The 27,959-nt window shown below is 40.3% G+C and overlaps 1 protein-coding gene across 2 annotated transcripts; it reads right to left on the bottom strand.

Moving 5' to 3' along the window:
• Positions 1-133: 133 nt before the first annotated feature.
• Positions 134-27,850, bottom strand: si:ch211-254p10.2 (solute carrier family 40 member 1). 2 transcript variants are annotated; one of them, XM_046337715.1, is made up of 9 exons: positions 27,734-27,850; positions 20,955-21,060; positions 13,649-13,716; positions 13,260-13,419; positions 12,543-12,658; positions 12,005-12,131; positions 11,474-11,752; positions 5,679-6,371; positions 134-2,291 (listed from the first exon to the last, which is right to left on the bottom strand). In XM_046337715.1, exons 2-9 carry the CDS (start codon positions 21,055-21,057, stop codon positions 2,026-2,028), a joined length of 1,812 nt encoding a protein of 603 aa, XP_046193671.1. In that variant the 5' UTR covers positions 21,058-21,060; positions 27,734-27,850; the 3' UTR covers positions 134-2,025. The 2 variants fall into 2 exon arrangements, with proteins under 2 accessions (XP_046193671.1, XP_046193672.1); XM_046337716.1 differs by having other exon boundaries at positions 5,679-6,368.
• Positions 27,851-27,959: the final 109 nt, after the last annotated feature.

The following is a 27,959-nucleotide window of genomic DNA, read 5'->3' as shown; positions in this document are numbered from 1 at the left end:
TCGTGACTGAAAAACTCCCAGAAACCCCCTGGACTCATCATAACTATGACTTTTAGACATCCAAGTTCGTAATGAGCTTTGGTGAATAGAGGGAAATGTTGGTAACAAAACATTTCAGGTAACAAAATACAAAGACATCTTAATCCGTGTTTATTGTCATCATAACTAACAGTCTGAAACAGAAAAGGACAAACTCTAGATGTCAGTGAACAATACGTCACAGGGAAATATGATAGAAAAACAAATACATTGTGATGTGGTGCTGTTTGCATGGCAACGAGATCAACTTTGATTGGACTACCACTGTACAGAAAGGAGGTGGCCGTACATAGCTGAGAGACATGTCCAAGTCAGTTTTTCAAACACGGTTTTCTTGTACTGTACTGAGGTAAGGTTTTAGTTCATGAGAACAACAAGGAGGTGTCCTAGTGTAATACAACACTGCCTTAATCCAGAATCATATAGACCTATCAATCTACTAAACACTGATCTCAAAACAGGTCACAAAATGAAAGAGGAAGTCAAAATCTGTTTGCTATAAATTTGTCAAACTGCATTAATATCACTCTGTTTCTATGTGAAGGAAAAGCATTTACAATTTGGAAGCTATTTTCAGTTATCTAAGTACACAAGCAATTATGGTCATTTTGGTTTCCTCTGATTTCAATGCATGTTTGTTTTTTCTTACTATCTTTATGCTCTGATATGTTCCTGCGATCCGGTTTAAATTATATATTTTTTTTAATGATATAATGTGTTAATTAATAGGCACTGAAATGTGTCTTAGTGATTGATTTGAAAGCTAGGCACATGTCTGCCTGATTCATCCACAGAGAAACAGACCAGGAGAAGATGACACTACAGCCTTCCTCTTCTGTCCATCAAGGGGGTCTCCTTTATAATGTTCAGTATCTCACAATCTGACACCAACTTCCCTTTAGTTTTCCTTTTGGACTTCCTGTATTTCCAAGTGGACGGAGCAGTAACATGTTTGCCTTGTTAAAGTTGTTCAGTCTCATCTCTTCTTCTTTTTGTTACTGTCACCTGCTTCACCATGAACCAGTTCTTTACTGTGTGAGGGTTAGAAAAATACATCAATCCATCCATCCAATTCCCATCCAAACTCTGAGTAGGTCAACAGACTGCCATAATGAAGCTCTTGCAGTAATCCAAAATTGCTGGAAAGGCGTGTTCTGCTGCTGCTGCCTCAGCCTGCCCTCTGTGCCCTTTTCCTGAGGTGGGAGAACCTACCACGGTAGGGGACCAACACTAAGGTGGGAGAACCTACCACGGTAAGGGACCAACACTAAGGTGGGAGAACCTACCACGGTAGAGGACCAACACTAAGGTGGGAGAATCTACCACGGTATGGGACCAACACTACGGTGGGAGAACCTACCACGGTATGGGACCAACACTAAGGTGGGAGAATCTACCACGGTATGGGACCAACACTAAGGCGGGAGAACCTACCACGGTATGGGACCAACACTAAGGTGGGAGAACCTACCACGGTATGGGACCAACACTACGGTGGGAGAACCTACCACGGTAGAGGACCAACACTAATGTGGGAGAATCTACCACGGTATGGGACCAACACTAAGGCGGGAGAACCTACCACGGTATGGGACCAACACTAAGGTGGGAGAACCTACCACGGCAGGGGACCAACACCGTATTTGTTGCGACCACCTCAACCTATGTACAGAAGGGAAAAGGTGGATCTTACTTTAGTTAACCTGAGTTCTAGTTTGTTACTGTACCTTAGCACTTGGCCGTACTACACCTGACCATGCAGGGAGATAGCAACCAGGTTGGAGAGGACACGACAGACACTTGCTGTGTTGTGCTGTAATGAATGAATGGCTGGATGGTGGGGAAGGAGTGTTACGGTATTGTATTGTTGCCTAGCAATGAGAGCGCAGAGGGAACAAGAGAGAAGAGACATTCATTTCACAGGCAGGTGCAGGCAGAGTGGAGTCTTTGGGCACATGCTTTGTCACGGAAAGCCGCACGGCCTCCCTACGTGTCCAGGCATCCAGCAGCTTTCCTCTTGGCTTTGCGTGCGTATAAGAAGTACATTGTGTGTCCTGTGGTGATGAACAGTACAGAGATGATGACCAGGATGCCAAAGTGCTGGGGCTGTGGAGCAGAGATGACCATGATGAAGTGGAGAAGGTCCATCAAGTAGTTCATGGAGCTCTGGACCCCGTTGACCACACCACGTTCTGACTCACAGATGTTCTCCTGAAGCAGCTGGGTCACGGTCAGGTCAAAGGACCACAGACCTGGAACACACATGATACACAGTCAATGGTCAGTGGTTGCTTTGGTCTATACAGATAGACTACTACACTATGGTCTATACAGATTGACCACTATACTATAGTCTATACAGATAGACCACTATACTATAGTCTATACAGATAGACTACTAGACTATAGTCTATACAGATAGACTACTAGACTATAGTCTATACAGATTGACCACTATACTATAGTCTATACAGATAGACTACTAGACTATAGTCTATACAGATTGACCACTATACTATAGTCTATACAGACAGACTACTAGACTATGATCTATACAGATTAACCACTATACTATACTATACTGGAACGAATTGCAAACATCTCTGAAGCTGGAGACTCACATCTCCCTCACTAGCTTTAAGCACCAGCTGTCAGAGCATTTTACAGATCACTGCACCTGTACTTAGCCTATCTGTAAACAGCCCATCTATCAACCTACCTCATCCCCATACTGGTATTTTTTTATTTATTAATTTTGCTCCTTAGCACCTCAGTATCTCTACCTGCACATTCATCTTCTGCCGATCTACCATTCCAGTGTTTAATTGCTATATTGTAATTACTTCGCCACCATGGCCTATTTATTTCCTTAACTTACCTCATTTGCACTCACTGTATATAGACTTTTTGTTTTCTTTTTTTCTACTATTATTGACTGTATGTTTTGTTTATTCCATGTGTAACTCTGTGTTGTTCTATGTGTCGAATATCTACGCTTTATCTTGGCCAGGTCGCAGTTGCAAATGAGAACTTGTTCTCAACTAGCCTACCTGGTTAAATAAAGGTGAAATAAAAATTAATAAATAAAAAATATAGTCTATATAGATAGACCACTATACTATAGTCTATATAGACAGATAGACCACTATACTATAGTCTATATAGACAGATAGACCACTATACTATAGTCTATATAGACAGATAGACCACTATACTATAGTCTATATAGACAGATAGACCACTATACTATAGTCTATATAGACAGATAGACCACTATACTATAGTCTATATAGATAGACCACTATACTATAGTCTATATAGATAGACCACTATACTATAGTCTATATAGATAGACCACTATACTATAGTCTATATAGATAGACCACTATAGTCTATAGTCTATATAGATAGATAGACCACTATACTATAGTCTATATAGATAGATATAGATAGACACTATACTATAGTCTATATAGATAGACCACTATACTATAGTCTATATAGATAGACCACTATACTATAGTCTATATAGATAGACCACTATACTATAGTCTATATAGATAGACCACTAGTCTACCACTATACTATAGTCTATATAGATATAGACCAGTCTATATAGATAGACCCCTATACTATAGTCTATATAGATAGACCACTATACTATAGTCTATATAGATAGACCACTATACTATAGTCTATATAGATAGACCACTATACTATAGTCTATATAGATAGACCTATAGTCTATACTATAGTCTATATAGATAGACCATACTATACTATAGTCTATATAGATAGACCACTATACTATAGTCTATATAGATATAGATAGACCACTATACTATAGTCTATATAGATAGACCACTATACTATAGTCTATATAGATAGACCACTATACTATAGTCTATATAGATAGACCACTATACTATAGTCTATATAGATAGACCACTATACTATAGTCTATATAGATAGACCACTATACTATAGTCTATATAGATAGACCACTATACTATAGTCTATATAGATAGACCACTATACTATAGTCTATATAGATAGACCACTATACTATAGTCTATATAGATAGACCCTATACTATAGTCTATATAGATAGACCACTATACTATAGTCTATATAGATAGACCACTATACTATAGTCTATATAGATAGACCACTAGACCACTATACTATAGTCTATAGACCACTATACTATAGTCTATATAGATAGACCACTATACTATAGTCTATATAGATAGATAGACTATACTATAGTCTATATAGATAGACCACTATACTATAGTCTATATAGATAGACCACTATACTATAGTCTATATAGATAGACCACTATACTATAGTCTATATAGATAGACCACTATACTATAGTCTATATAGATAGACCACTATACTATAGTCTATATAGATAGACCACTATACTATAGTCTATATAGATAGACCACTATACTATAGTCTATATAGATAGACCACTATACTATAGTCTATATAGATAGACCACTATACTATAGTCTATATAGATAGACCACTATACTATAGTCTATATAGATAGACCCCTATACTATAGTCTATATAGATAGACCCCTATACTATAGTCTATATAGATAGACCACTATACTATAGTCTATATAGATAGACCACTATACTATAGTCTATATAGATAGACCACTATACTATAGTCAGACCACTATACTATAGTCTATATAGATAGACCACTATACTATAGTCTATATAGATAGACCACTATACTATAGTCTATATAGATAGACCACTATACTATAGTCTATATAGATAGACCACTATACTATAGTCTATATAGATAGACCACTATACTATAGTCTATATAGATAGACCACTATACTATAGTCTATATAGATAGACCCTATACTATAGTCTATATAGATAGACCCCTATACTATAGTCTATATAGATAGACCCCTATACTATAGTCTATATAGATAGACCACTATACTATAGTCTATATAGATAGACCCCTATACTATAGTCTATATAGATAGACCCCTATACTATAGTCTATATAGATAGACCCCTATACTATAGTCTATATAGATAGACCCCTATACTATAGTCTATATAGATAGACCACTATACTATAGTCTATACAGATAGACCACTATACTATAGTCTATATAGACAGATAGACCACTATACTATAGTCTATATAGACAGATAGACCACTATACTATAGTCTATATAGACAGATAGACCACTATACTATAGTCTATATAGACAGATAGACCACTATACTATAGTCTATATAGATAGACCACTATACTATAGTCTATATAGATAGACCACTATACTATAGTCTATATAGATAGACCACTATACTATAGTCTATATAGATAGACCACTATACTATAGTCTATATAGATAGACCACTATACTATAGTCTATATAGATAGACCACTATACTATAGTCTATATAGATAGACCCCCACACTCTGTCATCAAAATATTTGAACTAATTTACTGTTGAGTCTCAAAAGAACTGAATACCCACAGCCTATGGTAGAAACATGCATAATACAGTTGCTATTGTTAAGCTGTGGATCAGCAACTCAATCCAATTGTGAAGGGCCTGGGTCTGCTCGTCCCTCTTACCCACCGATGCGTGCTGTGATGACCCCCAAGAACAGCAGGATTATAGAGATGTAGGAGTCTGGCTCCATGCCTGATGGCATATTCTCAAACAGCACTGTGTTGTTGGTCCAGTGGATGGACGAGCGGTCGGGCAGCAGCGGCTGATTAATTCCACCCCGCATCGGGTAGGTGTGTTTCTGCCTCTGGCCCTCCAACATCCCCCCGGCCGCCGACAACGTTGAGTTGGCGTTGGCGTCCAGGAAGGGCCTGAGCAGGCGGAGGTCCATGGGGCTGCCGGGGGCGAACACAGAACACACACACAGCAGCAGACAGCAAAGATGGAGACAGCTGGAGATGATGCCTGTGTTGACTAAACCGTAGGCCTTCCTCAGCTTGGTGAACATGATGGTGCCCATGAGGCCTGTTATAGCCGAGACCCCCATCAGCAGACTGAGCAGGGAGCCACTGATGCCCTGGGTGTAGGCGTAGCCCGTGGTGATGCAGTCGAAGCCCAGGACAGTTGTGTAGAGGAAGGCCAAGCCCATCCCAGCCAGGAAGACATCCTGGCGGTAGTAGGCCCTCCAGCCGTCCTTACAGGTACTCAGCAGCCAGCAGAAGCGTCCAAAACACAGAGGCAGGTTGGAGATCTCCTTGAGGTTCAGGCACATGTCGTCATCACTGAGGACAGGGGCTGATGTCACCACCTCACTATGCTCTACTGAGAGGGAGAGGACAAGCAAGTCAAGCTACTAACAATGATCTACTGAGAGGACAAGCATCAGTCAAGCTACTAACAATGATCTCCTGAGAGGACAAGCATCAGTCATGCTACTAACACTGATCTACTGAGAGGACAAGCATCAGTCAAGCTACTAACAATGATCTACTGAGAGGGAGAGGACAAGCATCAGTCATGCTACTAATAATACTCTACTGAGAGGACAAGCATCAGTCATGCTACTAACAATGATCTACTGAGAGGACAAGCATCAGTCAAGCTACTAACAATGATCTACTGAGAGGACAAGAATCAGTCATGCTATTAACAATGATCTACTGAGAGGGAGAGGACAAGCATCAGTCATGCTACTAACAATGATCTAATGAGAGGACAAGCATCAGTCAAGATACTAACAATACTCTACTGAGAGGACAAGCATCAGTCATGCTACTAACAATGATCTACTGAGAGGACAAGCATCAGTCATGCTACTAACAATGATCTACTGAGAGGACAAGCATCAGTCAAGCTACTAACAATGATCTACTGAGAGGACAAGAATCAGTCATGCTATTAACAATGATCTACTGAGAGGGAGAGGACAAGCATCAGTCAAGATACTAACAATGATCTAATGAGAGGACAAGCATCAGTCAAGATACTAACAATGATCTACAGAGAGGACAAGCATCAGTCAAGCTACTAACAATACTCTACTGAGAGGACAAGCATCAGTCAAGCTACTAACAATGATCTACTAAGAGGACAAGCATCAGTCATGCTACGAACAATGATCTACTGAGAGGGAGAGGACAAGCATCAGTCAAGCTACTGACAATGACCTACTGAGAGGACAAGCATCAGTCAAGCTACTAACAATGATCTACTGAGAGGGAGAGGACAAGCATCAGTCATGCTACTAACAATACTCTACTGAGAGGACAAGCATCAGTCATGCTACTAACAATGATCTACTGAGAGGACAAGCATCAATCAAGCTACTAACAATGATCTACTGAGAGGACAAGCATCTGTCAAGCTACAAGCATCAGTCACTAACAATGCTACTGAAGGACAATAGTCAAGCTACTAACTGATCTACTGAGAGGACAAGCATCAGTCATGCTACTAACAATGATCTACTGAGAGGACAAGCATCAGTCAAGCTACTAACAATGATCTACTGAGAGGACAAGCATCAGTCATGCTACTAACAATGATCTACTGAGAGGGAGAGGACAAGCATCAGTCAAGCTACTAACAATGATCTACTGAGAGGACAAGCATCAGTCATGCTACTAACAATGATCTACTGAGAGGGAGAGGACAAGCATCAGTCATGCTACTAACAATGATCTACTGAGAGGACAAGCATCAGTCATGCTACTAACAATGATCTACTGAGAGGACAAGCATCAGTCAAGCTACTAACAATGATCTACTGAGAGGACAAGCATCAGTCATGCTACTAACAATGATCTACTGAGAGGACAAGCATCAGTCAAGCTACTAACAATGATCTACTGAGAGGGAGAGGACAAGCATCAGTCATGCTACTAACAATGATCTACTGAGAGGTCAAGCTACTAACAATGATCTACTGAGAGGACAAGCATCAGTCATGCTACTAACAATGATCTACTGAGAGGACAAGCATCAGTCATGCTACTAACAATGATCTACTGAGAGGTCAAGCTACTAACAATACTCTACTGAGAGGACAAGCATCAGTCATGCTACTAACAATGATCTACTGAGAGGACAAGCATCAGTCATGCTACTAACAATGATCTACTGAGAGGACAAGCATCAGTCAAGCTACTAACAATGATCTACTGAGAGGACAAGCATCAGTCATGCTACTAACAATGATCTACTGAGAGGACAAGCATCAGTCATGCTACTAACAATGATCTACTGAGAGGACAAGCATCAGTCAAGCTACTAACAATGATCTACTGAGAGGACAAGCATCAGTCATGCTACTAACAATGATCTACTGAGAGGACAAGCATCTACTGAGAGGACAAGCATCAGTCAGCTACTAACAATGATCTACTGAGAGGACAAGCATCAGTCATGCTACTAACAATGATCTACTGAGAATGAGAGAGGACAAGCATCAGTCAAGCTACTAACAATGATCTACTGAGAGGACAAGCATCAGTCATGCTACTAACAATACTCTACTGAGAGGACAAGCATCAGTCAAGCTACTAACAATGATCTACTGAGAGGACAAGCATCAGTCAAGCTACTAACAATGATCTACTGAGAGGACAAGCATCAGTCAAGCTACTAACAATGATCTACAGAGAGGACAAGCATCAGTCAAGCTACTAACAATACTCTACTGAGAGGACAAGCATCAGTCAAGCTACTAACAATGATCTACTGAGAGGGAGAGGACAAGCATCAGTCATGCTACTAACAATGATCTACTGAGAGGGAGAGGACAAGCATCAGTCATGCTACTAACAATGATCTACTGAGAGGGAGAGGACAAGCATCAGTCAAGCTACTAACAATGATCTACTGAGAGGGAGAGGACAAGTATCAGTCATGCTACTAACAATGATCTACTGAGAGGACAAGCATCAGTCAAGCTACTAACAATGATCTACTAAGAGGACAAGCATCAGTCATGCTACGAACAATGATCTACTGAGAGGGAGAGGACAAGCATCAGTCAAGCTACTGACAATGACCTACTGAGAGGACAAGCATCAGTCAAGCTACTAACAATGATCTACTGAGAGGGAGAGGACAAGCATCAGTCATGCTACTAACAATACTCTACTGAGAGGACAAGCATCAGTCATGCTACTAACAATGATCTACTGAGAGGACAAGCATCAGTCAAGCTACTAACAATGATCTACTGAGAGGACAAGCATCTGTCAAGCTACTAACAATACTCTACTGAGAGGACCAGCATCAGTTAAGCTACTAACAATGCTCTACTGAGAGGACAAGCATCAGTCAAGCTACTAACTATGATCTACTGAGAGGGAGAGGACAAGCATCAGTCAAGCTACTAACAATGATCTACTGAGAGGGAGAGGACAAGCATCAGTCATGCTACTAACAATGATCTACTGAGAGGACAAGCATCAGTCATGCTACTAACAATGATCTACTGAGAGGGAGAGGACAAGCATCAGTCAAGCTACTAACAATGATCTACTGAGAGGACAAGCATCAGTCATGCTACTAACAATGATCTACTGAGAGGACAAGCATCAGTCAAGCTACTAACAATGATCTACTGAGAGGACAAGCATCAGTCATGCTACTAACAATGATCTACTGAGAGGACAAGCATCAGTCAAGCTACTAACAATACTCTACTGAGAGGACAAGCATCAGTCATGCTACTAACAATGATCTACTGAGAGGACAAGCATCAGTCAAGCTACTAACAATGATCTACTGAGAGGACAAGCATCAGTCATGCTACTAACAATGATCTACTGAGAGGACAAGCATCAGTCATGCTACTAACAATGATCTACTGAGAGGGAGAGGACAAGCATCAGTCATGCTACTAACAATGATCTACTGAGAGGACAAGCATCAGTCATACAGTCAATGCTACTAACAATGATCTACTGAGAGGACAAGCATCAGTCAAGCTACTAACAATACTCTACTGAGAGGACAAGCATCAGTCAAGATACTAACAATGATCTACAGAGGACAAGCATCAGTCAAGCTACTAACAATGATCTACTGAGAGGGAGAGGACAAGCATCAGTCAAGCTACTAACAATACTCTACTGAGAGGACAAGCATCAGTCATGCTACTAACAATGATCTACTGAGAGGGAGAGGACAATCATCAGTCAAGCTACTAACAATACTCTACTGAGAGGACAAGCATCAGTCATGCTACTAACAATGATCTACTGAGAGGACAAGCATCAGTCAAGCTACTAACAATACTCTACTGAGAGGACAAGCATCAGTCATGCTACTAACAATGATCTACTGAGAGGGAGAGGACAAGCATCAGTCATGCTACTAACAATGATCTACTGAGAGGACAAGCATCAGTCAAGCTACTAACAATGATCTACTGAGAGGACAAGCATCAGTCAAGCTACTAACAATACTCTACTGAGAGGACAAGCATCAGTCAAGATACTAACAATGATCTACAGAGGACAAGCATCAGTCAAGCTACTAACAATGATCAACTGAGAGGGAGAGGACAAGCATCAGTCATGCTACTAACAATGATCTACTGAGAGGACAAGCATCAGTCATGCTACTAACAATGATCTACTGAGTGGGAGAGGACAAGCATCAGTCATGCTACTAACAATGATCTACTGAGAGGGAGAGGACAAGCATCAGTCATGCTACTAACAATGATCTACTGAGTGGGAGAGGACAAGCATCAGTCATGCTACTAACAATGATCTACTGAGAGGAGAGGGAGAGGACAAGCATCAGTCATGCTACTAACAATGATCTACTGAGAGGGAGAGGACAAGCATCAGTCATGCTACTAACAATGATCTACTGAGAGGGAGAGGACAAGCATCAGTCATGCTACTAACAATGATCTACTGAGAGGGAGAGGACAAGCATCAGTCATGCTACTAACAATGATCTACTGAGAGGGAGAGGACAAGCATCAGTCATGCTACTAACAATGATCTACTGAGAGGGAGAGGACAAGCATCAGTCATGGAGAGGACAAGCATCAGTCATGCTACTAACAATGATCTACTGAGAGGACAAGCATCAGTCATGCTACTAACAATGATCTACTGAGAGGACAAGCATCAGTTATGCTACTAACAATGATCTACTGAGAGGGAGAGGACAAGCATCAGTCATGCTACTAACAATGATCTACTGAGAGGACAAGCATCAGTCATGCTACTAACAATGATCTACTGAGAGGACAAGCATCAGTCATGCTACTAACAATACTCTGGAAACAGCCGATTTCATTCCATTTTACTGTAAAGTAAAGCTATGCTTCACTGTAAAGTTGGATGAAACAGGTTGGAAGATCCACTATACTTTACTTTACCAACTCAACTACTGAAGTAGTCACACAGTGACCAGGACAACAGGACACTGACCTTGTGACCCCCTCCTCTCCACCAGTCCCTCTGTCCTCTCTGCTGGTCTCTCCAGGGAGGCCTGGCCGTCCTCAGGCGCAGGTGGTTTGACGGACAGCGCAGGGACAATGCGGTAGACCCGGGACAGGAAGATAAACTCCACGATGAGGGACACCAGGTTCCAGCCCAGGATGAAACCGCAGCCAATCACGTTGGAGGCCAGGGTCATGACCTGTCCCACCGCCAGCGGGGCCAGGATGTTTGTCACCTGATCGATGCGCCGCATGGTAGCATTCATCCCTTCAGATGAGAATCAACCAAAAGGTACAGGGTTTAGTTTGGTTGTGGTGATATGGTATCTGTGTTACCAGCTTTACTAATGGCTACATTATCAAACTGGCTCTATTGTAATGCATGTGATACATCCTCGATAAACCAAATACATAGAGTGTCTGATAACCTTGAAGTGCTTTAACCAGCAGCCAGTTCAGCAGCTGAAACAGAAACAATCCCTGGTGATGTAATAGCGTGTAGCAGGTCTGCCAGTCTCACCGGCGAGGTGCCCCCGGTTGTATCCAGTGATAACCACAATCCAGTCCCTCTGGATGGCGATGGTCAGCGCTGTGCTTGCTAGGTTAGCCACATCTGCCAGGACGATCACCACCGTATAACAAACCACCTTGTGTAAGTTTTGTGATGCAACACGTTACTACACATGACAGCACAGAGCAGCAGGAGGCTCAGAACAGCAGCAGCAACAACATGGACACAGAACAGTGCAGGTGAAACAGCAGTTTGCAATAATATATCTAGCCTGATTCTCAACAGACCTGGGTTTAAATAGTATTCATTTTCTTTCAAATACATTGAGTGTTTGATTGAGCATGCCTGGAGCACTGGATGGGTGGGGTTTGTCATTTTAGGACTATTCCATTGGTTCCATTGCACCAGGCAAACTCAATCAAGTGCAGATAAAGTCTTTGAAAGGATACAAATACTATTTCAATCCATATCTGATTCCAAAACATACTGTTGGTTCACATCATGAGAGTTTAGACAGTATGGGAGAGAAAATGAAAAATATACTCACAGTTAACCAGCCATCCCAAATGCTCTCAATCCACTGTTTATATAAGAAGACCAACATCAGCACAATGCTGCACACCGTCACTGAAATGTTCTGAACCAACAAGGATGCATGCGCCACTAAAACCAAGGAGGGAGAAGAAACTAAGACTCTATTCTGGGACAATGCATTTCAGAGAACCATAAAGACTTCTACAGAACCAGAAATGTATCATTGGTCTTAAAGGGGCATTCTGCAGTTGCCATAGTACATTCATTTTTGGACTTTTAAAGTAATGATATATAGCCATTGATTCTAAAATAATATTACTTATAAATGACTCATGACCTTAGATCATCTGTTGTACCCCATTAGATCCCCAAATATACACTTGTTTTACTTTGTAATTGTAAACTAACTCTGCATAGCTTAAAAACATGAATAAAATGATAATGTTTGTCTCATGGATGGTCAGTACTTGCATCCATAGCTCTATCTATGAAGTTGTGAGTGGTTACATTTATCCAGCCAAATCCCTCAGCAATTTACCAAAATAGTGGTAGGATGCAACTTTGTTACTGTTTGAACTGCAGAGTGCCCATGTGAGGCAGAGAGGCAGGCAATTAGGACTGTGTCCCAAATAGCATCCTATTCCCTATTATATCGCAGTACCTTTAGGGTGCCATTTGGGACTAGATGTCAGTCCCTATAGCTGTAAATATAAATGATTGTTGGTCTAACCTTTGTTCCTGGGGTTGCGGTCAACCCAGTCCCCAATCAACGCCCCTAACAGCAGCACTGACCCCGCCACCACCAAGCCGAATATTGCGGTCAGCAGCAGGTTACGTCCATACAGCTCGATCAGGAACACCGAAATGGCAAAGTGCCACATACGGTCCCCCTATTAGAAAGACAAATAGTCATCATGACGGAGAAGAACGTTTTCAGCTTTTGGCTTTTAGCTGTTTACTCTTTCTATGGGTAAAGGGCATAAAGAGAAATGTAAAGTATGTCCATCTTTCATTGATTTGCAAGACACTAGCAGGTTGATGACAAAAACCTTGCAGTGTCCAGCCGGTATGGCTTTGTAGCTCCCTTACCCATTGTTGTTAGATGAAAAGGCTTCTTACCCACATGGACAGTGCCCCACTGACGTAGATCAGGAATTTAGGGCCCCTGAGGTAGATGAGGGCTGACCCTGGTGAGTATGTTCAGCAGAGACACACAGTAACATGAACAATAACCAGAGATAACATCATTATGAGTCTACAGGACACATTCTGCATCTATAGCTGGAAAACATTAAGCACTGGGCATCAGAGTATGTTTGAACATATTTAGGACCAGGATGTGTTCTGATCAGAAAACAAAAGCATTAAGTTGCTCTTACACCTAACACTTTACATTAAGTAGCTCTTCTACCTAACACTTTACATTAAGTAGCTCTTACTCCTAACACTTTACATTAAGTAGATCATACACCTAACACTTTACATTAAGTAGCTCTTATACCTAACACTTTATATTAAGTAGCTCTTATACCTAACACTTTACATTAAGTAGATCATACACCTAACACTTTACATTAAGTAGATCATACACCTAACACTTTACATTAAGTAGATCTTATACCTAACACTTTACATTAAGTAGATCATACACCTAACACTTTACATTACGTAGCTCTTATACCTAACACTTTACATTAAGTAGCTCTTATACCTAACACTTTACATTAAGTAGATCATACACCTAACACTTTACATTAAGTAGCTCTTATACCTAACACTTTACATTAAGTAGCTCTTATACCTAACACTTTACATTAAGTAGCTCTTACACCTAACACTTTACATTAAGTAGCTCTTATACCTAACACTTTACATTAAGTAGCTCTTATAGCTAACACTTTACATTAAGTAGCTCTTATACCTAACACTTTACATTAAGTAGCTCTTATACCTAAAACTTTACATTAAGTAGATCATACACCTAACACTTTACATTAAGTAGCTCTTATACCTAACACTTTACATTAAGTAGCTCTTATAGCTAACACTTTACATTAAGTAGCTCTTATACCTAACACGTTACATTAAGTAGATCTTACACCTAACACTTTACATTAAGTAGCTCTTATGCCTAACACTTTACATTAAGTTATCTTACACCTACTGTAACACGTTACATTAAGTTGCTCTTATACTTAACACATTACATTAAGTAGCTCTTATGCCTAGCACTTTACATTAAGTTACTCTAACACCTAACACTACATTAAGCAGCTCTTACAACTAAACACTACATTAAGATGCTCTTATACCTAACATTTTACATTAAGTAGATCATACACCTAAAACTTTACATTAAGTAGCTCTTATACCTAACCCTTTACATTAAGTAGCTCGTACACCTAACACTTTACATTAAGTAGCTCGTACACCTAACACTTTACATTTTTTTATTTTACCTTTATTTAACCAGGTAGGCAAGTTGAGAACAAGTTCTCATTTACAATTGCGACCTGGCCAAGATAAAGCAAAGCAGTTCGACAGATACAACGACACAGAGTTACACATGGAGTAAAACAAACATACAGTCAATAATACAGTATAAACAAGTCTATATACAATGTGAGCAAATTAGGTGAGAAGGGAGATAAAGGCAAAAAAGGCCATGGTGGCAAAGTAAATACAATATAGCAAGTAAAACACTGGAATGGTAGTTTTGCAATGGAAGAATGTGCAAAGTAGAAATAAAAATAATGGGATGCAAAGGAGCAAAATATATAAATAAATTAAATACAGTTGGGAAAGAGGTAGTTGTTTGGGCTAAATTATAGGTGGGCTATGTACAGGTGCAGTAATCTGTAAAATGCTCTGACAATTGGTGCTTAAAGCTAGTGAGGGAGATAAGTGTTTCCAGTTTCAGAGATTTTTGTAGTTCGTTCCAGTCATTGGCAGCAGAGAATTGGAAGGAGAGGTCGGCCAAAGAAAGAATTGGTTTTGGGGGTGACTAGAGAGATATACCTGCTGGTGCGTGTGCTACAGGTGGGAGATGCTATGGTGACCAGTGAGCTGAGATAAGGGGGGACTTTACCTAGCAGGGTCTTGTAGATGACATGGAGCCAATGGGTTTGGCGACGAGTATGAAGCGAGGGCCAGCCAACGAGAGCGTACAGGTCGCAATGGTGGGTAGTATATGGGGCTTTGGTGACAAAACGGATTGCACTGTGATAGACTGCATCCAATTTGTTGAGTAGGGTATTGGAGGCTATTTTGTAAATGACATCGCCAAAGTCGAGGATTGGTAGGATGGTCAGTTTTACAAGGATATGTTTGGCAGCATGAGTGAAGGATGCTTTGTTGCGAAATAGGAAGCCAATTCTAGATTTAACTTTGGATTGGAGATGCTTGATATGGGTCTGGAAGGAGAGTTTACAGTCTAACCAGACACCTAAGTATTTGTAGTTGTCCACGTATTCTAAGTCAGAGCCGTCCAGAGTAGTGATGTTGGACAGGCGGGTAGGTGCAGGTAGCGATCGGTTGAAGAGCATGCATTTAGTTTTACTTGTATTTAAGAGCAATTGGAGGCCACGGAAGGAGAGTTGTATGGCATTGAAGCTTGCCTGGAGGGTTGTTAACACAGTGTCCAAAGAAGGGCCGGAAGTATACAGAATGGTGTCGTCTGCGTAGAGGTGGATCAGGGACTCACCAGCAGCAAGAGTGACCTCATTGATGTATACAGAGAAGAGAGTCGGTCCAAGAATTGAACCCTGTGGCAGCCCCATAGAGACTGCCAGAGGTCCTGACAGCAGACCCTCCGATTTGACACACTGAACTCTATCGGAGAAGTAGTTGGTGAACCAGGCGAGGCAATCATTTGAGAAACCAAGGCTGTCGAGTCTGCCGATGAGGATGTGGTGGTTGACAGAGTCGAAAGCCTTGGCCAGATCAATGAATACAGCTGCACAGTAATGTTTCTTATCGATGGCGGTTAAGATATCGTTTAGGATCTTGAGCGTGGCTGAGGTGCACCCATGACCAGCTCTGAAACCAGATTGCATAGCAGAGAAGGTATGGTGAGATTCGAAATGGTCGATAATCTGTTTGTTGACTTGGCTTTCGAAGACCTTAGAAAAGCATGGTAGGATAGATATAGGTCTGTAGCAGTTTGGGTCAAGAGTGTCCCCCCCTTTGAAGAGGGGGATGACCGCAGCTGCTTTCCAATCTTTGGGAATCTCAGACGACACGAAAGAGAGGTTGAACAGGCTAGTAATAGGGGTGGCAACAATTTCAGCAGATAATTTTAGAAAGAAAGGGTCCAGATTGTCTAGCCCGGCTGATTTGTAGGGGTCCAGATTTTTCAGCTCTTTCAGAACATCAGCTGAATGGATTTGGGAGAAGGAGAAATGGGGAAGGCTTGGGTGAGTTGCTGTTGGGGGTGCAGTGCTGTTGACCGGGGTAGGAGTAGCCAGGTGGAAAGCATGGCCAGCCGTAGAAAAATGCTTATTGAAATTCTCAATTATGGTGGATTTATCAGTGGTGACAGTGTTTCCTATCTTCAGTGCAGTGGGCAGCTGGAAGGAGGTGTTCTTGTTCTCCATGGACTTTACAGTGTCCCAGAACTTTTTTGAGTTAGTGTTGCAGGAAGCAAATTTCTGCTTGAAAAAGCTAGCCTTGGCTTTTCTAACTGCCTGTGTATAACGGTTTCTAGCTTCCCTGAACAGCTGCATATCACGGGGGCTGTTCGATGCTAATGCAGAACGCCATAGGATGTTTTTGTGTTGGTTAAGGGCAGTCAGGTCTGGGGAGAACCAAGGGCTATATCTGTTCCTGGTTCTACATTTCTTGAATGGGGCATGTTTATTTAAGATGGTTAGGAAGGCATTTAAAAAAAATATCCAGGCATCCTCTACTGACGGGATGAGATCAATATCCTTCCAGGATACCCCGGCCAGGTCGATTAGAAAGGCCTGCTCGCTGAAGTGTTTCAGGGAGCGTTTTACAGTGATGAGTGGAGGTCGTTTGACCGCTGACCCATTACGGATGCAGGCAATGAGGCAGTGATCGCTGAGATCTTGGTTTAAGACAGCAGAGGTGTATTTAGAGGGGAAGTTGGTTAGGATGATATTTACATTTACATTTACATTTAAGTCATTTAGCAGACGCTCTTATCCAGAGCGACTTACAAATTGGTGCATTCACCTTATGACATCCAGTGGGACAGTCACTTACAATAGTATCTATGAGGGTGCCCGTGTTTAAGGCTTTGGGGGGGGTACCTGGTAGGTTCATTGATAATTTGTGTGAGATTGAGGGCATCAAGTTTAGATTGTAGGATGGCTGGGGTGTTAAGCATGTTCCAGTTTAGGTCGCCTAGCAGCACGAGCTCTGAAGATAGATGGGGGGGCAATCAGTTCACATATGGTGTCCAGAGCACAGCTGGGGGCAGAGGGTGGTCTATAGCAGGCGGCAATGGTGAGAGACTTGTTTTTAGAGAGGTGGATTTTTAAAAGTAGAAGTTCAAATTGTTTGGGTACAGACCTGGATAGTAGGACAGAACTCTGCAAGCTATCTTTGCAGTAGATTGCAACACTGCCCCCTTTGGCAGTTCTATCTTGTCTGAAAATGTTGTAATTTGGAATTAAAATTTCAGAATTTTTGGTGGACTTCCTAAACCAGGATTCAGACACAGCTAGAACATCCAGGTTGGCAGAGTGTGCTAAAGCAGTGAATAGAACAAACTTAGGGAGGAGGCTTCTAATGTTAACATGCATGAAACTGGCTATCTGCGAAGTCAACAAGGCAGAGTTCAATCTCAGCTAGGCACTGCCCTGTTCACCTCGACTTCTTGGCACTGAGGAACATGGATCAGAAGAAACACTGCTACTCCTAAAAGCAATCTCTTGGTCCGCCTAGAACGTCTGGAACAGAGAGTAAAAGGGTCAGTTCTGGGGGCGATGGTGGCATCAAGGTATAATGTACAGACAAAGGTATGGTAGGATGTGAATACAGTGGAGGTAAACCTAGGTATTGTCTATGAAGAGAATTCCATGCTGTCACAGAAACATCATTGAAACCAGGACATCATTGCATTTATGGGTGGTTCCCTAAGAAATTGGATCAATGAGTATGATGCCTGAGCAGGACTAGAGGCTCTACAGTGAAATAAGCCAATAAACACTAACCAGAACAGCAATGGATAAGACATATTGACATTAAGGAGAGGCATCCTTAGTCGAGTGATCAAAAGGGTCCAGTGAGTGGAGTGGTTGTTTTGGGGTTCACGGCGATTTAGACAGCTAGCCAGGACATCCTCATAGCAAGCTAGCCCACCTAGGATGGAGGTCTGCCTTGTTAGCCACCTCTTCTCGTTCCGTCAGTAGATTAGTGGGGTTCCCTGTGGTAGAGGGGATTAGTCCAAATCACACAACAACAAAAAAATAAAAACAATAGATATAGTTATAGAGGCCCAAGAAGAAACATAATAATAATAAAAATAAATAAATTGTCCTGATTGTCTATTCTGAGAGCAGCCCTCCTAAGACAGCTAACCCTCTCTGGCCGCTCTCTGGGCCAGGTAACGTCGCGACGGAGGAGCCAAGCGGATCTCCTTCCGTAGACAACTCGGCAGTCCAGTTGTGAAGGCCCGGTGGGGCTCCTCGGAAATGGAGTAAAACGGGTCCGGATAGGTGACTGCAGCCCAGGAGTGATTGACGGAGCTCAGGATGATTGACGGAGCTGGCTAGCTCCGGAGTAATTGATGTTTTTGAAAAGAAGGTCCTCATCCGATCCTCTGCTGCTAAAGCCACTTTCACCGCTGCTCCGGAATCGAACCCTAGGAGCTCTAGACCACCTTAGCAGCTCTCCTGTGAGATCCGGGAATGAATGTCCAGAGAGCAGTTGAAATCCAAGGACATGGAGAGAAAAATTGGTCCGGATGTTCCGTTCCTCGCCGCGCTGCTAAGTCAAAACTGGCGATAGATTTTCGAGCTAAAGGATAGCTGATGACCACAAACCGTGGTTAGCTGAATACTAACGATTTGCCAGTAAAGAACTGAAACTGGCAGCTTCTTGTTTCTGACTAGCTTCTGGCTAGCTTCCTTTGAGGTAAATAATACTTATTTATAAATATAAATTGAGGTGGGTTGCAGAGAGTCCTTGTTTTGTCAGTCTTGTCTCCCCTTCTGACCATTTCTTTCTGAATCCCTTCTCCCCCTTATCTCAAATCATCAATTTCAGCTGTTCCTACTCAATCATTGTCAACCTGTTCCCGGAGAGTCCCTTTCCTTTGTTTTCTTCCTGTCCTGAGGTATGTTGCACCCCTTTGTGTATCTGAAAAAAAATAACTCGGTGATCCCTCCTAGGTTCATGCCTCAACAATTGTAGATCGATAGTATCCCTTCTTTACTGGATTAAAGACTCTGTTTTCGCCAAAATCCTCATGAACAGTGCTTGATGGCCAGTCTCCGAAAAAAAGTTAAATATAAATATAATACAGGACACAAGATGTCTGAACTGCTATGCCATCTCCGGTTACATTAAGTAGCTCATACACCTAGCACTTTACATGAAGTAACTCGTACACCTAACACTTTACATTAAGTTACTCTAACACCTAACATTAAGTTACTCTAACACCTAACACTTTACATTAAGTTACTCTAACACCTTTTTTATTTTTTTATTTTACCTTTATTTAACCAGGCAAGTCAGTTAAGAACACATTCTTATTTTCAATGACGGCCTGGGAACAGTGGGTTAACTGTCTGTTCAGGGGCAGAACGACAGATTTGTACCTTGTCAGCTCTGGGGTTTGAACTCGGGGTTTGGGGGCGAACTCGCAACCTTCCGGTTACTAGTCCAACGCTCTAACCACTAGGCCCCGCTGCCGCCCCAACACATTACACCTAACACATTACACCTAACACATTACACCTAACACATTACACCTAACACATTACATGCAGAGCTCTACAATCTAACACTTTACATTCTGATGACCTAACACAGACTGTGGATGACACTTTGAACTGGCACATGAAGTAGCTTGTCTTCACCTAACACTTTACATTAAGTTACTCTAACACCTAACACTTTACATTAAGTAGATTGTACACCTAACACTTTACATTAAGTTACTCTTACACCTAACACTTTACATTAAGTAGCTCATACACCTAGCACTTTACATTAAGTAGCTCATACACCTAGCACTTTACATTAAGTTGCTCTCTACACATTAGCACTTTATATTGAATTGCTCTATATAAATTGCCTAATACCTATAAATGTAACACTGTGGCTCCGACAATCACAACGTGTTGTTACATCATCATTAAGTAATAGCTGTGTAGTTGTATTGTCAGGTCATGAGGTCAGGGTAAACTCCTGGTCATCTCTCTCTCTCCACTCCCGCAATAGACAAGCTGACCTGATGTACTCCTGGCCTTCCTGGCCCGAGCCTCCCTGATGTCATCAGACTCAAACTCCACCACCACCCCTCCACACTGGGCTGCGTCTGCTCGCAGGGACATTGCCTGTACAGAGTCCAAACCAGGTCAACAGTAAGGTGTCAGAGGTCATACAACTACTGTACAAGAATCCAGAAGGGTCTTGTCAACTTAATGGAACTAGTAGAGTTAAGAATGGGCCTGCTCAACTCAACTGAACTTGAACATACAGTTGAAGTCGAAAGTTTACATTTACAGTTTAAGTTTACATACAAATATATTTAAACAGTCTTTCACAATTCCTGACATTTAATCCTAGTGAAAATTCCCTTCCTTAGGTCATTTAGGATCACCACTTTATTTTAAGAATGTGAAGTGTCAGAATAATAGTAGAGATTTATTTCAGCTTTTATTTCTTTCATCACATTCCCAGTTTACATACACTCAATTAGTATTTGGTAGCATTGCCTTATAAAGGTTTAACTTGGATCAAACGTTTCGGGTAGCCTTCCACAAGCTTCCCACAATAAGTTGGGTGAATGTTGGTCCATTCCTCCTGACAGAGCTGGTGTAACTGAGTCAGGTTTGTCGGCCTCCTTGCTTGCACACGCGTTTACAGTTCTGCCCACACATTTCTATAGGATTGATGTCAGGACTTCGTGATGACCACTCCAATACCTTGACTTTGTTTTCCTTAAGCCAGTTTGCCACAACTTTGGAAGTATGCTTGAGGTCATTGTCCATTTGGGAGACCCATTTGCGACCAAGCTTTAACTTCCTGACTGTCTTGTGTCTTGAGATGTTGCTTCAAAATATCCACATAATTTTCCTCCCTCGTGATGCCATGTATTTTGTGAAGTGCACCAGTCCCTCCTGCAGTAAAGCAACCCCACAACATGATGCTGCCACCCCCGTGCTTCACGGTTGGGATGGTATTCTTCGGCTTGTCCATCCCTCTTTTTCCTCCAAATATAACGATGGTCATTATGGCCAAACAGTTCTATTTTTGTTTCATCAGACCAGAGGACAATTCTCCAAAAAGTATGATCTTTGTCTCCATGTGCAGTTGCAAACCGTAGTCTGGCTTTTTTTTATGGTAGTTTTGGAGTCCAGTGGCTTCTTCCTTGCTGAGCTGCCTAAAGAAGCTTAGATTGACGGAGCTGGCTAGCCCGGAGTATTGATGTTTGCTCCGGGAATAAACATATTTATAAATATAAATTGACAGAGTAGGAGAGTACAGGACACAAGATGTCTGAACACCATCAGGTTATGTTAATATAGGACTCGTTTTACTGTGGATGTAGATACTTTTGAACTTGTTTCCTCCAGCGTCTTCACAAGGTCATTTGCTGTTGTTCTGGGATTGATTTTCGCACCAAAGTACGTTCATCTCTAGGAGACAGAACGCGTCTCCTTCCTGAGCGGTATGACGGCTGCGTGGTCCCATGGTGTGTAATATACTTGCTTACTATTGTTTGTACAGGTGAATGTGGTACCTTCAGACGTTTGGAAATTTCTCCCAAGGATGAACCAGACTTGTGAAGGTCTACAAATTTTTTTCTGAGGTCTTGGCTGATTTCTTTTGATTTAACCATGTTGTCAGGCAAAGAAGCACTGAGTTTGAAAGTAGGCCTTGAAATACATCCACAGGTACACCTCCAATTGACTCAAATTATGTCAATTAGCCTATCAGAAGCTTCTAAAGCCATGACATAATTTTCTAGAATTTTCCAAGCTGTTTAAAGGCACAGTCAACTTGGTGTATGTAAACTTCTGACCCACTGGAATTGTGATAGAGTGAATTATAAGTGAAAGAATCTGTCTGTAAACAATTGTTGGAAAAATTACTTGTCATGCAAATTATAGTTTGTTAATAAGAAATGTGTGGAGTGGTTGAAAACAACTTTTAATGACTCCAACCTAAGTGTAAAACTTCCGACTGTAACTGTATTATTAGAATGGGCAGAATTAAGATTTGGTCTACTCAACTCAATAGAACTGGTGTATTAAGAATGGGTTAACTCAACTTCAATAGAACTAACGCTCTAACCACTAGGGCTAAGAATGCTCGCCCTGCAACTCAATAGAACCTAGTAGTATTACAGAATGGGTCTACATCAACTCAATAGAACTAGTAGTAATCCAAGAATGGGTCTAACACAACTGAATAGAACTAGTAGTTTAAGAATGGGTCTACTCAACTCAATAGAACTAGTAGTATTAAGAATGGTCTAACACTCAACTCAATAGAAACTAGTAGTATTAAGAATGGGTCTACTCAACTCAATAGACTAGTAGTATTAAGAATGGGTCTACTCAACTCAATAAGAACTAGTAGTATTAATTAAGAATTTCTCTACTCACCTCAATAAACTGTAATTAGTAGCTACAATCAGAACTGTAGTTTAAGAATTACTCAACTCAATAGAACTAGTAGTATTAAGAATGGGTCTACTCAACTCAATAGAACTAGTAGTCATTAAGAATGGGTCTACTCAACTCAATAGAACTAGTAGTATTAAGAATGGGTCTACTCAACTCAATAGAACTAGTAGTGATGTCAAGACTGGGTCTACTCACCACTCCAATAGAACTAGTAGTATTAAGAATGGGTCTTGCTCAACTCAATAGAACTAGTAGTATTCAGAATGGTCACCAACTCAATAGAACTAGTAATTAAGAATGGGTCTTGTCAACTTAATAGAACTAGTAGTATTAAGAATGGGTCTACTCAACTCAATAGAACTAGTAGTATTAAGTTGAAGTGGGTCTACTCAACTTTAATAGAACTAGTAGTATTAAGAATGGGTCTTTGACTCAACTCCTGAATAGAACTAGTAGTATTAAGAATGGGTCTACTTTTGTTTAATAGACTAGTTAGTATTAAGAATGGGTCTACTCATCAATAGAACTAGTAGTATTAAGAATGGGTAGCTACTCAACTCAATAGAACTAGTAGTTTAAGAATGTTAATCTATTCTCAACTCAATGGAACTGTAGTAGTTTAAGAATGGGTCTACTCAACTCAATAGAACAGTAGTATTAAGAATGGGTCTACTCAACTCAATAGAACTGAGTCAGTATTAAGAATGACTACTCCAACTCAATTGAACTAGTAGTATTAAGAATGGGTCCCAACTCAATAGAACTAGTATTGTATTAAGAATGGGTCTACTTTTAACTCAATAGAACTTGTGTAGTATTAAGAATGGGTCTACTCAACTCAATAGAACTAGTAGTATTAACCATGGGTCTACTCAGGCAATGAACTAGTAGTTTAAGAATGGGTCTACTGAAACTCAATAGAACTAGTAGTATTAAGAATGGGTCTACAGACCAGCTCCTGCAAAAGCAACCCCACAACATGATGCTCAATAGAATAGTAGTATTAAGAATGGGTCTTACTCAACTCAATAGAACTAGTAGTATTAAAATGGGTCTACTCAACTCAATAGAACTAGTAGTATTAAGAATGGGTCTATCAATGTCAATAGAACTAGTAGTAAAGAATTTTGGAGTTACTTCAACTCAATAGAACTAGTAGTTAATAAGAATGGTTACTTAACTCAATAGAACTAGTAGTGGATGTAGATACTTTTGAACTAGTAGTTTAAGAATGGGTCTACTCAACTCAATAGAACTAGTAGTATTAAGAATGGGTCTACTCAACTCAATAGAACTAGTAGTATTAAGAATGGGTCTACTTCTCAATAGAACTAGTAGTATTAAGAATGGTATTAAGAATGGGTCTACTCAACTCAATAGAACTAGTAGTATTAAGAATGGGTCTACTCAACTCAATAGAACTAGTAGTATTAAGAATGGGTCTACTTGTGAACTCAATAGAACTAGTAGTATTAAGAATGGGTCTACTCAACTCAATAGAACTAGTAGTATTAAGAATGGTCTACTCAACTCAATAGAACTAGTAGTATTAAGAATGGGCTACTCAACTCAATAGAACTAGTAGTATTAAGAATGGGTCTACTCAACTCAATAGAACTAGTAGTATTAAGAATGGGTCTACTCAACTCAATAGAACTAGTAGTATTAAGAATGGGTCTACTCAACTCAATAGAACTAGTAGTATTAAGAATGGGTCTACTAACTCAATAGAACTAGTAGTATTAAGAATGGGTCTACTTGTCAACTCAATAGAACTAGTAGTTATTAAGAATGGGTCTACTCAACTCAATAGAACTAGTAGTATTAAGAATGGGTCTACTGTAACTCAATAGAACTAGTAGTATTAAGAATGGGTCTACTCAACTCAATAGAACTAGTAGTATTAAGAATGGGTCTACTCAACTCAATAGAACTAGTAGTATTAAGAATGGGTCTACTCAACTCAATAGAACTAGTAGTATTAAGAATGGGTCTACTCAACTCAATAGAACTAGTAGTATTAAGAATGGGTCTACTCAACTCAATAGAACTAGTAGTATTAAGAATGGGTCTACTCAACTCAATAGAACTAGTAGTATTAAGAATGGGTCTACTCAACTCAATAGAACTAGTAGTATTAAGAATGGGTCTACTCAACTCAATAGAACTAGTAGTATTAAGAATGGGTCTACTCAACTCAATAGAACTAGTAGTATTAAGAATGGGTCTACTCAACTCAATAGAACTAGTAGTATTAAGAATGGGTCTACTCAACTCAATAGAACTAGTAGTATTAAGAATGGGTCTACTCAACTCAATAGAACTAGTAGTATTAAGAATGGGTCTACTCAACTCAATAGAACTAGTAGTATTAAGAATGGGTCTACTCAACTCAATAGAACTAGTAGTATTAAGAATGGGTCTACTCAACTCAATAGAACTAGTAGTATTAAGAATGGGTCTACTCAACTCAATAGAACTAGTAGTATTAAGAATGGGTCTACTCAACTCAATAGAACTAGTAGTATTAAGAATGGGTCTACTCAACTCAATAGAACTAGTAGTATTAAGAATGGGTCTACTCAACTCAATAGAACTAGTAGTATTAAGAATGGGTCTACTCAACTCAATAGAACTAGTAGTATTAAGAATGGGTCTACTCAACTCAATAGAACTAGTAGTATTAAGAATGGGTCTACTCAACTCAATAGAACTAGTAGTATTAAGAATGGGTCTACTCAACTCAATAGAACTAGTAGTATTAAGAATGGGTCTACTCAACTCAATAGAACTAGTAGTATTAAGAATGGGTCTACTCTCAATAGAACTAGTAGTATTAAGAATGGGTCTACTCAACTCAATAGAACTAGTAGTATTAAGAATGGGTCTACTCAACTCAATAGAACTAGTAGTATTAAGAATGGGTCTACTCAACTCAATAGAACTAGTAGTATTAAGAATGGGTCTACTCAACTCAATAGAACTAGTAGTATTAAGAATGGGTCTACTCAACTCAATAGAACTAGTAGTATTAAGAATGGGTCTACTCAACTCAATAGAACTAGTAGTATTAAGAATGGGTCTACTCAACTCAATAGAACTAGTAGTATTAAGAATGGGTCTACTCAACTCAATAGAACTAGTAGTATTAAGAATGGGTCTACTCAACTCAATAGAACTAGTAGTATTAAGAATGGGTCTACTCAACTCAATAGAACTAGTAGTATTAAGAATGGGTCTACTCAACTCAATAGAACTAGTAGTATTAAGAATGGGTCTACTCAACTCAATAGTCTGTTTATTAAAGGTATGTGGGTGCATTTCAGAGTCCTAAGGGAATTCACTAGTAATAAGTCGCTCTGGATAAGAGCGTCTGCTAAATGACTTAAATGTAAAATGTAAATGTAATAGAAAACCCGAAACTCATTGAACATATTCTTTAGAACACGTGTCAAACTCATTCCATGGAGGGCCGAGTGTCTGCAGGTTTTCACTCCTCCCTTGTACTTGATTGAGGAACTAAGGTCATTAATTAGCCAGGAACTCCCCTCATCTGGTTGTCTAGGTCTTAATTGAAAGGAAAACTAAAAATCAGCAGACTCTAGGCTCTCCATGGAATGAGTTTGACACCCCTGCTTTAGAAGTTCAATTCCTTTTAACATCACATGAACATTTAAATGACAGATTTCAGAAAGGTTTGTTGACATGAAGTTAAAGGGCATCTTATTAAGCCTCAACCATGTCTAACATGTTCATCTGTTGAAGTCAGTATCTGGTTGCATTTGACCAGATCAGATGATGTTCAGTGACAGACACCGGATGGATTCTGATTCATAAACCCTCATGTTAATTATCTTAGTGCCACCATTCTTCACATCTTCTACCTTATCCTTTATAACTCAGAAACCATCTCAGATAAACGTATCTCAGACAAAATACTGTCAACCAGAAAGTACATCACACCGCAAATGTTGTTCTCAAATTAATTGTGCTTTGCTCATCTGAAATTAATTCAAATAGTATTTCAGTGTTATTGAACATGACTTTCAGTTCAGATTCTGAGGCCTATATATAAGATGGCTCCCATAGGTCATCAGGTCAAATCATCTGCAGCAGGGTACACATTCTGTTTACCTCTGGCAATAACATACTCTACCTCAGGAAGACAGTAACACACATTTTAAACACACATTTTAAACACAATTTAAAGCCCTGAAAACAAATACATTTGAGCATTTCTAGCACTGTGCATCGATGTGCTGCTTCAATGTGCACTAACTGCAGAGCAAAACCAAGCCAACATTTCCAATCCTACATGTAAAAAAAAAAAATCTTGACACATCTCAAGACATTTCTCAAACAATCCCAACATCACCTTGGCTCTGATGTTAGGGTGAATCCTTGCTGGTGCTCCTTGATGAGGTGTCTTTTGCCATGTATCCTACATGGAGATGCTCCTCTTTCCGGAGAGCTGGAATTCAAGCTATAGTAGTATAAAAGGCTTGATAGAATCAGTGTGTAAAAATGCACCATTGTATGAAAGTGCCAGAAAAGCAGAACGAGGGACAACAAAAGCAGCCAGAGTATTCCAAAGCACGTGA

This window comes from Oncorhynchus gorbuscha, unplaced genomic scaffold (assembly GCF_021184085.1).
Source record: "Oncorhynchus gorbuscha isolate QuinsamMale2020 ecotype Even-year unplaced genomic scaffold, OgorEven_v1.0 Un_scaffold_1534, whole genome shotgun sequence".
NCBI lineage: Eukaryota > Metazoa > Chordata > Actinopteri > Salmoniformes > Salmonidae > Oncorhynchus > Oncorhynchus gorbuscha.
Note: the sequence above shows the minus strand (reverse complement) of the source record. Positions and strands in the feature narration are given on the sequence as shown.